The 13150-nt window shown below is 40.1% G+C and overlaps 1 protein-coding gene across 1 annotated transcript; it reads left to right on the top strand.

Moving 5' to 3' along the window:
* Positions 1-244: 244 nt before the first annotated feature.
* fbln5 (fibulin 5) lies at positions 245-13094 on the top strand. The gene is made up of 11 exons (XM_054613928.1): positions 245-586; positions 722-776; positions 983-1031; positions 1839-2120; positions 7151-7273; positions 7905-8021; positions 8293-8409; positions 8935-9057; positions 9581-9707; positions 9813-10008; positions 12231-13094. Exons 1-11 carry the CDS (start codon positions 543-545, stop codon positions 12390-12392), a joined length of 1395 nt encoding a protein of 464 aa, XP_054469903.1. The 5' UTR covers positions 245-542; the 3' UTR covers positions 12393-13094.
* Positions 13095-13150: the final 56 nt, after the last annotated feature.

Below are 13150 nucleotides of genomic sequence, written 5' to 3'. Positions count from 1 at the left end.
CAGCTGTAGTAGTATGGACTGTGAGGGGGGGCTTTTTTTTTTATAACTTTGGAAAACAGACACCCACTGTGTATGCTTTATGTCTAGATGTTATGCCCCCACCCCACACCCCAAAACACAGCAGTAAGCAGCTCGTTGGAGTGAGGAGAGAGAGCCGGAGGGGGCTGGCTCTCCGTGATTGAATCCAGCTGTGGTGGCAGCAGCTCTGAGGGGGCCAGTCAATTTGCATTGCTAAATAATCTGTGGAGGCTGACAGAGCGGAGCAGAGCAGAGCAGAGCAGGGACAGTCCATTTTTGGGAAAAAGGGCATTCCTTCAACTCTTGGTCAATGCACCGAAGCTCCAGCGCGACCAGACAACGGTCCATGAACACCGGGGGTCGGCTTTCGCGTAAAGGCGCAATAGTTTGGCGCATAGTTTGGCACATAGTTTGGCGCATAGTTTTGGAGGTGGTGGTGTGAGACCCTGCTGGGTAGAGGTGAGGGCATTTAGGGGGAGATTTCACTGGACGTCCACATCTTTCCTTTGAGAAAACCATAAACCATGCTTCATGAAATGCGTGGCTTCAGGGTTTGCTCCTCCGCCAGGTCAGTGCTCTACTTTTTCCCCCTCTTTGCGTAAAAGGACCAAGTGGAGTTGGATGGATGCGTGACGGGATGCTCGCTCCTTATTTACTGTTTTATTTAAAGTTTTACAAACTTGATATGTTCCTTCTTTTGCAGGATGTTGGCAGCTCTGGTATTTCTTGTGCTTTGCATCCAGCCTGGCCACGCACAGGTAACACAGCAGGACTTCCCTTCACTGTTTTCATTCATTTCAAAAAACCACAAGTCATGGTCTTGCAAACGTTGCGTCATCTCAATGTGATGCATTTAACGTGTCAGTGTGTAAAGAATGCAATGCATGGCAAACTATAACAGATGCAACTTCTTATTAAAACCGTGTCTGATGAGTGGTTCTGTCTCTGGGTCATCTCTCCTCAGACCTGCACAGAGGGGTTTGCTTATGACCGCAGGTCGAGAGTGTGTATAGGTGAGTGACATGACTTCTGCTCCCACATTGGATAAGTTAGTTAGTAGACCACATGACACTAATACAATGTCACTAATACACTGTGCAATACAATAGTTATAATAGTTTATGTCTGGATATATAATATTTCAGTTACTGTGGATTCTTTACTGTTTTTTACTGGGTTTTTTTATTGCTCATTTGCTTATTTATAATACTTATTTTTGATCTTGTTTTTATTTTATTTTTTACTATGTCTCTTGTTTGCACGATCCTCTATGCCAGTGGTTCTCAAATGGGGGTACGTGAAGGCACTCCAGGGGGTACTTGAGATTTTTAAAGAATATATTTAAAATTAGCATCCATTCAAAAATCCTTTCAAAATAGTTATTTAATAAATATTCAATAAAATATAAGTGTAAGTTCATGAACTGAATTCAATACCACAATGCAATCTTCAGTGTTGACAGTTTAATAATCAGACACTGATGGCAGAGTGCTGTGTATTACATCTTTATTTCAACCAAAAATGCTTTGCGCTGGTTAGGGGGTACTTGGCTGAAAAAATATTTCACAGGAGGTACATCACTGAAAAAAGGTTGAGAACCACTGCTCTATGCTGCTGTAATCCTGTAAATGTCCCCGCTGCAGGAACAATAAATGATTATCTTATCTTATCTTAAATTATGGGCATGTCAGTAAGACCCGTATGTAGAGTGTGAAGGAGAATAAGTTCCCAAACTAACATATGAGAGCTGATCACAAGCCCGCAGATGTCCTTCCTGGGCTGCAGGAATGGTCTTACCAGTGCACCGCTCTGTATTCCAGATGTGGATGAGTGCCGTACCCAGCCAGATGTTTGCCGAGGAGACATGCGCTGTGTCAACCAGAACGGAGGCTACCTGTGCCTGCCGAGGAGCTTGTACAACCAGCCGTACCGACCGGAGATCCCGGCCGTGCCCGAGCCCGAGGCCGCGTACCCGGACTCATCGGTTGGATTTGCAGAGCCCTTCAACCCGCCGAGATCCGTGGAGCCCAGCTACCCCAGAGTGAGGACCACAGCGCAGTGCATCCTGGGATATAGTCCTGCGGAGGATGGCACCTGTAATGGTGAGTCACTGGTCTGCGGACACTGATATTAGTGGTGGAAGAGTTGTAAGTAAAAGTACCATTACAACAATGTAGAAATACTCCACTATGAGTCATAAAACCCAAAGGTTAAAGAACAGAAGTATCATCAGAAACCTGACACCTGTGACTGTAATATTATAATATGACATCATTTGATTGACAATATTGATGAATAAATGTGTAGACAGTACTTTTGATTACTTTATACAGTTCGGTAGTTTAGTCCAGGGGTTATAAACCTGGGGTGTGTGGCCCCTTCAGTCGGCCACAAGACAAATCTAAGGGGCCCTGATATAGTTTTTGGGGCAGCAAAGAAGAAAAAGTTTGCAATCCTTCTCCGTGAGTTCAAGCTGAAACATTCTGTCTGGACAAAAAACCGCTTCAAAACTAATTGGTTAGATTTGGATAAAAAACATAATGGTTTGGCTTCAAATGAGAATTTGAAACCAAACAAAAAGTAAAATGCCCGTACTTAGTTATGTTTAGGTAAGTAAACTAGTTTTAGAAGACAGGGCTCCAACCTTCATGTCTTTGGAACTGCTTTCATTGTGTCTTAAAGGTGACGTGTAATAGGTGTTCACATCATGTTTTAAGGATCATTACTGCATTATTTTCTGCAAGAGTGGATGGTGTCAGTCTCTTGGTGAAGCTGTTTGCAGTTTCCCGTCCCTTTGCTGAATATCTTCAATGACTGCACGACAGATGTGAATGTTTTGAGAACGACAGGCCCGGCATCTGCCACCTCCCACTGTGTATCAGATGTTAGAGTGAAACTATAGCCGAGGTGACACGAGGGACATGATAGAGGCCAGAGATTCATCGCACGTCATCAGAGATTACGGTTAAGCTCCAGAGGGAATGCATGAATCGGTCAGATCACAGGGACAGATGTTGTTTGATGCTCGGTGCGGCGTCATTTCTGCCGTCACCCGGCCGAAGCAGAGGGGCATTCAACTCCTCTCAGTGAGGACATCTCTGCTTTCTGATTGATTCTGATTCTTATGAATTTCACAACCGCAAGAAAACGCAGCTGTTGGATAAACACTAAATGTGTGATGCTCAATGCATCCAAACATAATTGTCCAGCCAGGACAAGCTGTTGAAATGGCCTCCTTAGAGTCCATTTGTGGTGTTTTGGATAAATCAGCCATGACTCTGTAATGAGTGGAAAATGTACACATATAGAAGAGTTTTTCTCTGCAGAGAGCTTTGGAGTTTAGCTCATGCACAAATACGGACTGTTTTCTCTTTGTAGGGGAGAGGGCCTGTCAGGGATTCGGCTCACAACCTTGTTTGGGTAAACTACACCATCATAGCGTCAAACATGAGGTCATGTGTTGCCAAATCTGTTCCTGGAGAACAGGCATACCTCTGTTGGGACCAGTCCTCACACCCTGGTGTGTGTGTGTGTGTGTGTGTGTGTGTGTGTGTGTGTGTGTGTGTGTGTGTGTGTGTGTGTGTGTGTGTGTGTGTGTGTGTGTGTGTGTGTGTGTGTGTGTGTGTGTGTGTGTGTGTGTGTGTGTGTGTGTGTGTGTGTGTGTGTGTGTGTGTGTGTGTGTGTGTGTGTGTGTGTGTGATGTAATGGGTTATTGATTGATGCTGCTGTGGGGCAGAAATTACACAGACTGTGACGACCCGTCTGAACCTGCAACAAACATTGCTTTGTCTTTAAGCACCAGTGTGGGAGAACAGTTGAACAAATTAGGCCTCGCTTTCATGCATATGTTAGTTTTGTTTTTCCAAGGTCAGATAAAACTACAAAGGCCTTTTACAAGCAGACTTATGGTGTGTTATAGTCGTATCTGTCTCTTGGCTGGTTTCTGGAACCCATCCTTGCATCAGGTTATACACTTTAAAAAAAAGTCTGTTATTAATCTACCCCTTTTGGTAACTAGCCAAGCAAATACTCATGGATTCCTGATTGTTGAACCTCTGATTCCAGAACCGTTAGCATTACCAGCCACCATGCATCTGTAAAAAAAAACTGATGAAAGTTGGCCACTAATGTTGAGTGTTAAGGTTTTGCTTGCAGTCGGCATATAGAGTTCACCCCAAAGGTGTGGGACGGGTTCTATGCGGGCCTGTCAAGTTCTTCAACACAAATCATTTCTTTGCAGACATGGCTTTGTGAACAGGGGCATTGCCGTGTTGAAACAGGAAGGGCTTTCCCAAAACTATTGACTAAAAGTTGGCAGCAGAAGTATATTTTCTTAAATGGAGTGGTTTTGTTTTTCTTGCAGAACATTAGATGAGAAGATTGATAACGCCATGGTTAATATGAAACGACACCCAGAAGCCAATTAGTTTAGCATAAAGACAGGAAACAAGGGGAAACAGCTAGCCATAACACGCTGTATCTCGTTTGTTTAATCCAAACAAAAACAAAAGTATGAAAAACCCCAAAATAGTCTGGCACAATTTGCGACCGCGACTGGTTTTTGTATGGATTAAACCAACAAGATAAAGAGGTGATGCTAAGAGGATTTAGTTTTTCTTTAGATAGAACCAGACTAGCTGGGTGCCCTCTGTTTTCAGTCTTTACGCTAAGCTAATGTAATCGTCTCATGGCTCCAGCTTCATATTGAACAGATCAATCTTCTCATCAGACTCTCGTCAAGAAAGTGAATAAGTGTGTTTCACAAAAAAGTTGAACTATTCCTTTAACTGGAAACAAACAAGGGCATCACCCAAACCAAAATGAAAGCCTGCAAAAGTGGACAGGAGTGTCCCAAGACAACACAGACTTCACTGCTAATAGTTTTCAATATGGAACTACTTTTTCACAAAAATACACTAATTACAGCAAAGTTTGTAGACCATCCAGAATAATGAAGAATGACATGTTGCTGTTGGGTTTTTCAGACATCACTTTTCAGTGCTCTGTGGCGAATAAATTAAATAATATTTCAGTTTTGTTTTTCTTCAGCACACTTTGACACACATATGAAAATCAAATGACCAGCAGCCGAGAGCGTTGGAAGTCAAATGATGACACCTCACATGGGACTGTGGTGTTCCTTTCCGCTCGTAACTCCTGGTTTTGGGGATTTTTCATGTTTTTACTTGATTTGAAGGATTAAATACTCCTTTGTGACTTGAGAAAAAAAAAAAACCCAAAATGCACTATAGCAGATCTGAAAACAAGAAATCTGCATTTTACAGTTAAACTCTGACTTAAGATCATATGATGAACACAGCTGACATGGAAATCTTCGTAGCAGAGAGTAACAGCCACTCTGGGTTGTTTTGAAACAGCTTATGTACAAATATGTTGTCAACTGATCCAGGTTTTCTTGGTTTTCCTACATGTGACATTTCAAACAAATCCCATCGGTCTTGTCTTCCCTGAAGCCAATCAGGGTTGTCAGCGGTAACCACAGAACTTGTGGACAGCTCATGAGACAGTCTATATAAGGAGCTGAACTGAAATGCTCCTGCAGCTCGTGCGTGTGTGCGCGTGTGCATGTGCGTGCGCGTGTGTGTGTGTGTGTGTGTGTGTGTGTGTGTGTTGTGTGTGTGTGTGTGTTGGAGATCTGCAGTAATGCTACACATGGGGTGCAGATGACGACCATTCAGAGAGGTTTTGACTGGTAACTGCAAGCAGGTGACAGAGTGGGGGGGGTTGTGTAGCTGTTGGCCGGCGGCCTCCTCCACCCCCGTGAAGGGCCAGCGGTCCAAGTTGGCACAAAGGTCAGCGGTCCCCTCCACAGACGTTATCGCTTATCAAAGCTGCCTGTGCAAACAAACCGCTGGCCTCTCACCCATTTTCCCCCAACGCTTTTCTAGAGATCGGTGACTTCATGGTCTGAGAAGCATTAACAGAGGTTCGGAATTTCGGATTTGTCACATCCTCATAAGGAAATATGGCTATTATGATGTAAGTGTATGAGCTGCTCCAGGGGCGTCAAAGGAATTCAGATTGCAATCTGAGAAATCTTTATTCTTGTGCAAAAACAACTTTAAATTGATGCTCTATTGAAATGTTAACTGTTGTGTTAAGAGGTTGTTTTTCAAACACAGGGTGGTGAAACATGAGTGTTGGAGAAACAAACTTTTGAGCAACCTGTCAGCAAGCACTCTAGTGGACAGGCTTTGAGCAAGGCATGTAACCCTCAAAAGCTGCAGTAGAGTTAGCATCAGTCCGCTCTCTAGCTTTTGGGTAGCTTTTATGACTTGCAATTTATATTTTTTGAAATTTAACTTCAGTAGTGTGAATCAAAAATAGGATTAATGCTTTTAAAAGTTATATATATATTTTATTTGACCTTTATTTAACCAGATAAGTCAATCCAGAACCAGTTCTAATTCACAATGACGACATGTCCAAAAAGGCATCAACAGGAGGCAAGTCGTTACAAAAATGAAACATCTCAAACAATCTCTTATAATAATAACAAAAATGACAACATCATATTATCATTAATGTGCTTTGACTTTATCCTTTCACTCATTAATAAAATAAATTCACATGATCCACCGGAGGAAATGCCTTTCTGTTGTGTTTTTACATCTTATATAAAAAAAATTCATATGCAGCAACTTTTCCAAACCCTGTCAATCTTAAAAGAGGCTCTCTGGTTTAACTTTTGAGTTGTTTAAGGACTAACTGCCAAACTGAATCACAATAAACATTTATGCAATTTAATATAATCGTACTGAAGGGTAGAAGATTATTATAATACGCTAAGAAATGTTAAAGAGTTAATGTGCTGAACCTCTATTTGATACATTTTCATAACTTTTACCATAGAAACCATGTACAGAATATTACCAGGCACTACCAATGTATATATTTAGAGTATCCAGAGATAATTTTACTTGTTTATATTTTTATTGCACACAAAAGTCCTTGTTTTCATGACTCTTCAATGTGATTTGACTGCTGTCACAGTGTATTTTTCCTTTAGGGTGAATAAACTATTCTCTCCACATATACATCGATCTAGCCAGGAAATAAACTGTCAATAATAACTCCCCTCTCTCTCCTCCTCTGCTTCTCTCTGTTCCAGACATTGATGAATGTGAGACAAACTCTCACCACTGTAACCCCACCCAGGTCTGCATCAATACAGCAGGTGGCTACACCTGTTCCTGCACTGAAGGATACTGGCTCATTGGTGGACAGTGTCAGGGTGAGCGAACATCAGCATACCATAAGATAAATGTAGAGTGAAGTGGTTTCACATATACTTCACATTAGTGCTTAACGTTATCAAAAGTATAACGGTCAGTTTATTAAAGTTTTGGAAAATCAACTAGCAGAGATGTAAAATTAGTTTGAACATTGTTGGTGTGAATTCATTTTATGCATTCAAAATAAATACTGTAATGAATGTTATGGAAGCCTTGAAGGTACAAAATTGATTTGGCAGTAAAGTAGGTTGCACATAATCTCGGTGTAGTTGTGTTGTGTTGGTCATTAGTGTCTCTTTGTAGTCTTTTTGTGTCTCTTTGTATTCATTTTAAGTTTCTTTGTGGTCATTTTTAATCACCTCTTTACTTATAAGACTATTGGAGAATGTAGAAAAGACAATTCTGCTTCTTTTCTTCGATTACAAAATGCCATCACAACCTCTAAAAAGCTTTAACCTTCCTCTTGAACAACAGCGCCCTCTTCATGTTATGTGCAGATCAATTAATCATGAAGAAGCAGTTTATTATGAAGCTGTGTTTTAATTTATTTGTTATTTAACACAGTAAACAGACCTACAGTATGTATATATTATGATTCATAACCAGTTTGTCTCTCTCCTTTCTGACCAGATATTGATGAATGTCGCTATGGTTACTGCCAACAGCTGTGTGCCAACGTCCCCGGCTCTTATTCCTGCTCCTGTAACCCCGGCTTCATCCTTAACCCAGACAGCAGGACCTGTCAAGGTACACATGCACACACACACACACACACACACACACACACACACACACACACACACACACACACACACACACACAAACACAACCACAAACACACAACCATACAAATACACACAGGGGCATAACAAATGCTCTTTGCAAATAAACATGTGCAAATAAACACATGCACAATGTTTCTTTTCCTACTTTGCTTTCACATTGATAGACATGCATGCACGCCTCCATGCTGTGCACAGATGTTGTGTTAAACTCTCATCCACTGTTGTTCCTCCAGATGTGGATGAGTGTGAAGAGGAGCCCTGTAGTCACGGCTGCTTCAACACCTACGGCTCCTACATGTGCAACTGTGACGAGGGATTTGAGTTGGCGGCCGACGGGACTTCTTGCATTGGTGAGACGAGCTGGTTGTCGTTTTTGTACTTTAATGGTGTCTAATCAGTGATTGGTGATCAATTTATATATCTAAAAAACAAGATTTTATGACTTTAAAGCCTGTCTGTAGAGCATTAAAGTTTTAAATCCTACAGAGTAAAACTGATACTAGACCTTTAACAGCTGATAAACGTGGTAAAATATGACTCTAAATGAGCTAATGTATAATACTATACATTAACTTTACACTTTGGATTTACACTTTGGATTTAATATAGATTTTCTTAGATGATGTAAAATAACATTAACATGCATGCATCTATTTTCTATAACTGCTTATCCAGTGCAGCATCACAGGAAGATGGAGCCGATTCCAGTTGGGTATCACAGGGTGACATCTTTACTGTAAACAGACAAACATATTCAAACATAAATCCTCTTTAATCCACAGAACTGGTGGAGTTTGAACCCAAGACCTTGTCGTTAGGCTTTAGTTCTGACCGCTTTTTTGATAATTATTAATTCTTTGTTTTATTCCCTGTAGACTTGGATGAGTGCAGCTTCTCTGAGTTTCTGTGTCAGCACAGATGTGTGAATACGCCCGGCTCTTTCTCCTGTGTCTGTCCGCCCGGATATTATGTATTTGAGGACGGCAGGAGTTGTGAAGGTAAAGTTCAGGGCAGAGGACAACTGAATAAATGTTTAATTTTTACGTCTTTTTGGCAGGAAGTTCAGCTGATGTGAATTGTCTTGTTGTGTGTTATCTCTTTTTTTATCAAGAAAGTTTTGAATGTTATTTAATCCTGCTTTCTTTGATCACATTTTGCTTGGAATATTTTTCATCTGTCACCTAAAATGTGTTTTATTTGAGGTTTTCTTTTGGTTAAAATGACCTACAATGCCACACTGAAGATATTCAAAGAAAATAAGCCAGAATTTAGACAAGTTGCACATGTGTATCAGCTAATGTTAAAAATGTGTCACTTTACTTAGTATTATTATGTGCTCGCTTTGTTCTTTGTACCATTTCCAGTCATTCTCAGTAACCGTATTGTTGATGCTCTTTATATGTTGTTTCTCTGATGATGATGATGATGATGATGATGATGATGATGATGATGATGATGATGATGATGATGATGATGACGATGTTCTAACTGACTCTGATTGTTGTGTGTTTGATTTTGAAGATATCAATGAATGTGACACTGGTAACAACACCTGTACAACAGCACAAGTATGTTTCAATTTCCAGGGAGGCAATACATGCCTGGATGCTTTACAGTGTCACTCTCCTTACATCGAAGTTAGTGACAAGTGAGTATTTCTACCGTTACATTTATGCTCGGAGCCATACCTAACACAGAAGTTACATTTATACATTGCATTCAATCTTAAACTGCCTTTCTTTATCCTCTGCAGTCAGTGCATGTGTTCAGCTGAGAACCCAGCCTGCAGGGACAAACCCTTCACTATTCTGTACCGACACATGGACCTGTCGTCGGGGCGCAGTGTGCCTGCAGACATCTTCCAGATGCAGGCCACCACGCGTTACCCCGGCGCCTTCTACATATTTCAGATAAAGTCGGGCAACGAGGGACGAGAGTTTTACATGAGGGTGAGTATGTCAGAGATCCACAAACTGAAGACACCGAGCATCAACATTTTAAAACGCTTTAAAGTGGAAATCTCGAAGATTTTCATTGAAATAAATGTCTGTTAAGTCACTATCGTTAAAGGAGGTAACACAATGGTGATTTGAGCCTATGGTCCACTGATGAAAGTATTGCAATATTTATATTTTAGCAGTATTTTGTACTTGGTTTCTGTGGCAACATTCCTGAAGAACAGTTTTTCTCTATTGTATAATCACAAAAAATGGAACTATGCACACAATTATGAATAATTTAGGGTCATGTATCAACAAGACCCCAGACTGCTAAACTAGAAGTAGAAATAGAATTATTATTATTTTTTTTTTTCTATTTATGGCTTAACTATGACCACAATTCCACTGTTTTGTCTCGAATAGAAATTCTAAATCAACCAGGGCTTGTCTCCTTAAAGGAATAAAATGAGACGTTATCATATATGGTTTTAAATACATTTTCATTTGCTGTTTTAAGCAGATCCTCTGGCTAACTAAAAAACAAGTTTAACAGGTTGTATGTTACAGACAGGAACAAGGAAACAATCATTTATTTACAATATAGAGAGCAAAACCTGGTAGTAAGGATGAGCTACCACAGAGTTAACAGTCAAAGAAAACATTTCCACCTACAGAAACTGAAACTCCGTCACCAGACGATCCAATGAAAACAGAATTGAGCAGGAGAGGAAATTGCAGAAGTGTTTTATTGAGACACCACAGCTGTAACTGTTTAGTTACCAAAGAAATGTTGCCAAAGTAATAATAAAACATTCTTGGTCTGATGTGACCATGGTGCTCATTTATCAGAATCACTATACAAATCTGATTATTCTGCATAAGCATCAGACTGAATTGGCATTAAAGAAAAAAAACATGAAGTCCTTTATTAGTTTTTGTCATCATTTAAAGACCCCTCCTGTTATAATAGTGTTTATTGTGCTTTCAAATCTCTTACTATCCTCAAAGTTAATAACAAATGATAATATGTTGTGGACTTGAATTTCTTTTTACAAATTTGTTGATTACAGTAAGCAACATACTTCGGGATTAGACCAAAAGGCTCTTTAAGTTTCTACACCAATTCTTTGTGATTTGGAAGCTCCGTCCATTGATACATGTGGGGCACTACAGGAAACTGTGATTTTATCAAATGATAAGATGTGATTTGGGGATGATAAGACATTTTTGTATTCCTACAGTTTGCCACATTTGGGGGCACTTTGAATAAAATTGGGTTTACATGAAATTACAAATTTTAGGGGTGCAATGCCAAATTAAAGGGGTTATGGTGGCCAGCCTTGTTGTAAAATGTTTGGTCTTTTTTTCTTTCAGTCACAAAAGAATGATAATCGCGCCAAACACCTTGGAGTATGTTTAAATTTAGAATTTAAGGTCATGTCTTTGATCCCATTCTCACTTTCTTTTATATAAACATGTGGGTTTGCATTTAAAAAGCTCACGCTGCTTCAAAAAAAGTTTTGAGCCTTTTGTTTTAGGTGTGATTCTGAGCAAATTCTGAATACAAACCATGTAAATATAAATTATTCAGCTCTAATATAATTTGTTTACAAACCAAGAAGTCTTTTCAACAAAATATATCTTGACATGTTGCAGTAGGGAAAGCACAGGTATGAAAAATAAAATGAATAACGGCTGAATAAACAGAGACATTGTTATTTTTATTATTAACACCTGTGCTTTTTCACACTAGTAAAAGTCTCCTGTGAAAAAGGGACTATTCACTAAGTAAACACATACATAATGTAGGGCATAATGTGTGTAAAGAAAGGGGAAGATGAAGCACCTTAACTTGTCCAGTAGGTGGAGCAATAAGTGTGTGTTTGATAGAAAAGGGTGATATTTTTTAAAGATAAACAGTCTTAAAACGGATTTTTAGGAGGATTTCAAAGTATAAAGATTCTCTACAGCATGATTAAATGACCACATTAGCTTTTACAATATCCTTCTTAAGTTACCTTCACTTGTCCTTGTTTAAACAAACCCTAGTCGGGCCTTTATGCATGATGGAAAACATATTGACTTTCCTTGACTTTGTGCCTGTGTTTGCTCGTTGTAAATTATACTACGAAGCCCTGAGACTTGGATTTCCTCGTGTGCAGCTGTCAGATTCGAAGCGTTTCCTGCACTTCATTCCTCACATTCCTCTCCTGTCTTTCTGAATCTTTCAGCAAACCAGTAATGTGAGCGCCACACTGGTCCTGTCGCGGCCCATCAAGGGGCCCAGAGAGATGGTGCTGGACTTGGAGATGGTCACGGTCAACAACGTCATCAACTTCCGAGGCAGCTCCATCATTCGTCTGACGGTGTTCGTCTCAGAGCATCCGTTCTGAGCATCCCACAATGAACTTTGACGCCCCCTCCAAAAGAATCGAGCTGCTCTCATCTGCAGCTGATGCCATGGTTTGTTTGAGACAGCGCGTCACCTTTTCTTTTAAATCATTTTGTCATCCTCAATAAAGACATGTCCGATAAAGACTCGGCTGATGGGAAAAGCATCCCGGTGCTCGAATCCCCACCCTGGTTTAATGGACACTGAGCTTTTATGGCTGCGATATGGACTATCGACACAGAGGGATATTTATGGTGTACAATTTCTGACATCCTCTATCTAGAAAATTATGGGAATTACCCTTTCGAGTACCAGCGTAAACACAATACAGTCTTGTTTTTCACGAGTTACCCCAGTTGTCATCCCTTCAGATAAGCTGTGAAAGTACCTTTTATATGCCTGAATTCAAGAGCCGTCACTGCATCATCGTGAGCGCCATCAGATCATTGTCCTGTTCTTTTATTATGAGACGGTAATCTGAGCTGAAGTGTAATTGTGCCTTTGCAGTGGCAATATTTGAAATTATGTAACAACCAGTCATTAACTGAATTATTGATCACAGTTTATTTTAGACCAATAAATGTCTTCACCACACAACTGTCCCTGACAGCATACTTTATTTTAGGATAATAAGGTCATATTTTCAGGAGGATTTTAGAATTGTGTGATTATGAATATCAAATGTAGGGACACAAATGTGGGGGTGCTGTATCAAATTTGTGGATTACATGAAATTAGCAATAAAAATGTTTTAAAAAT

This window comes from Anoplopoma fimbria, chromosome 15 (genome assembly GCF_027596085.1).
Source record: "Anoplopoma fimbria isolate UVic2021 breed Golden Eagle Sablefish chromosome 15, Afim_UVic_2022, whole genome shotgun sequence".
NCBI classification, from domain to species: domain Eukaryota; kingdom Metazoa; phylum Chordata; class Actinopteri; order Perciformes; family Anoplopomatidae; genus Anoplopoma; species Anoplopoma fimbria.
Note: the sequence above shows the minus strand (reverse complement) of the source record. Positions and strands in the feature narration are given on the sequence as shown.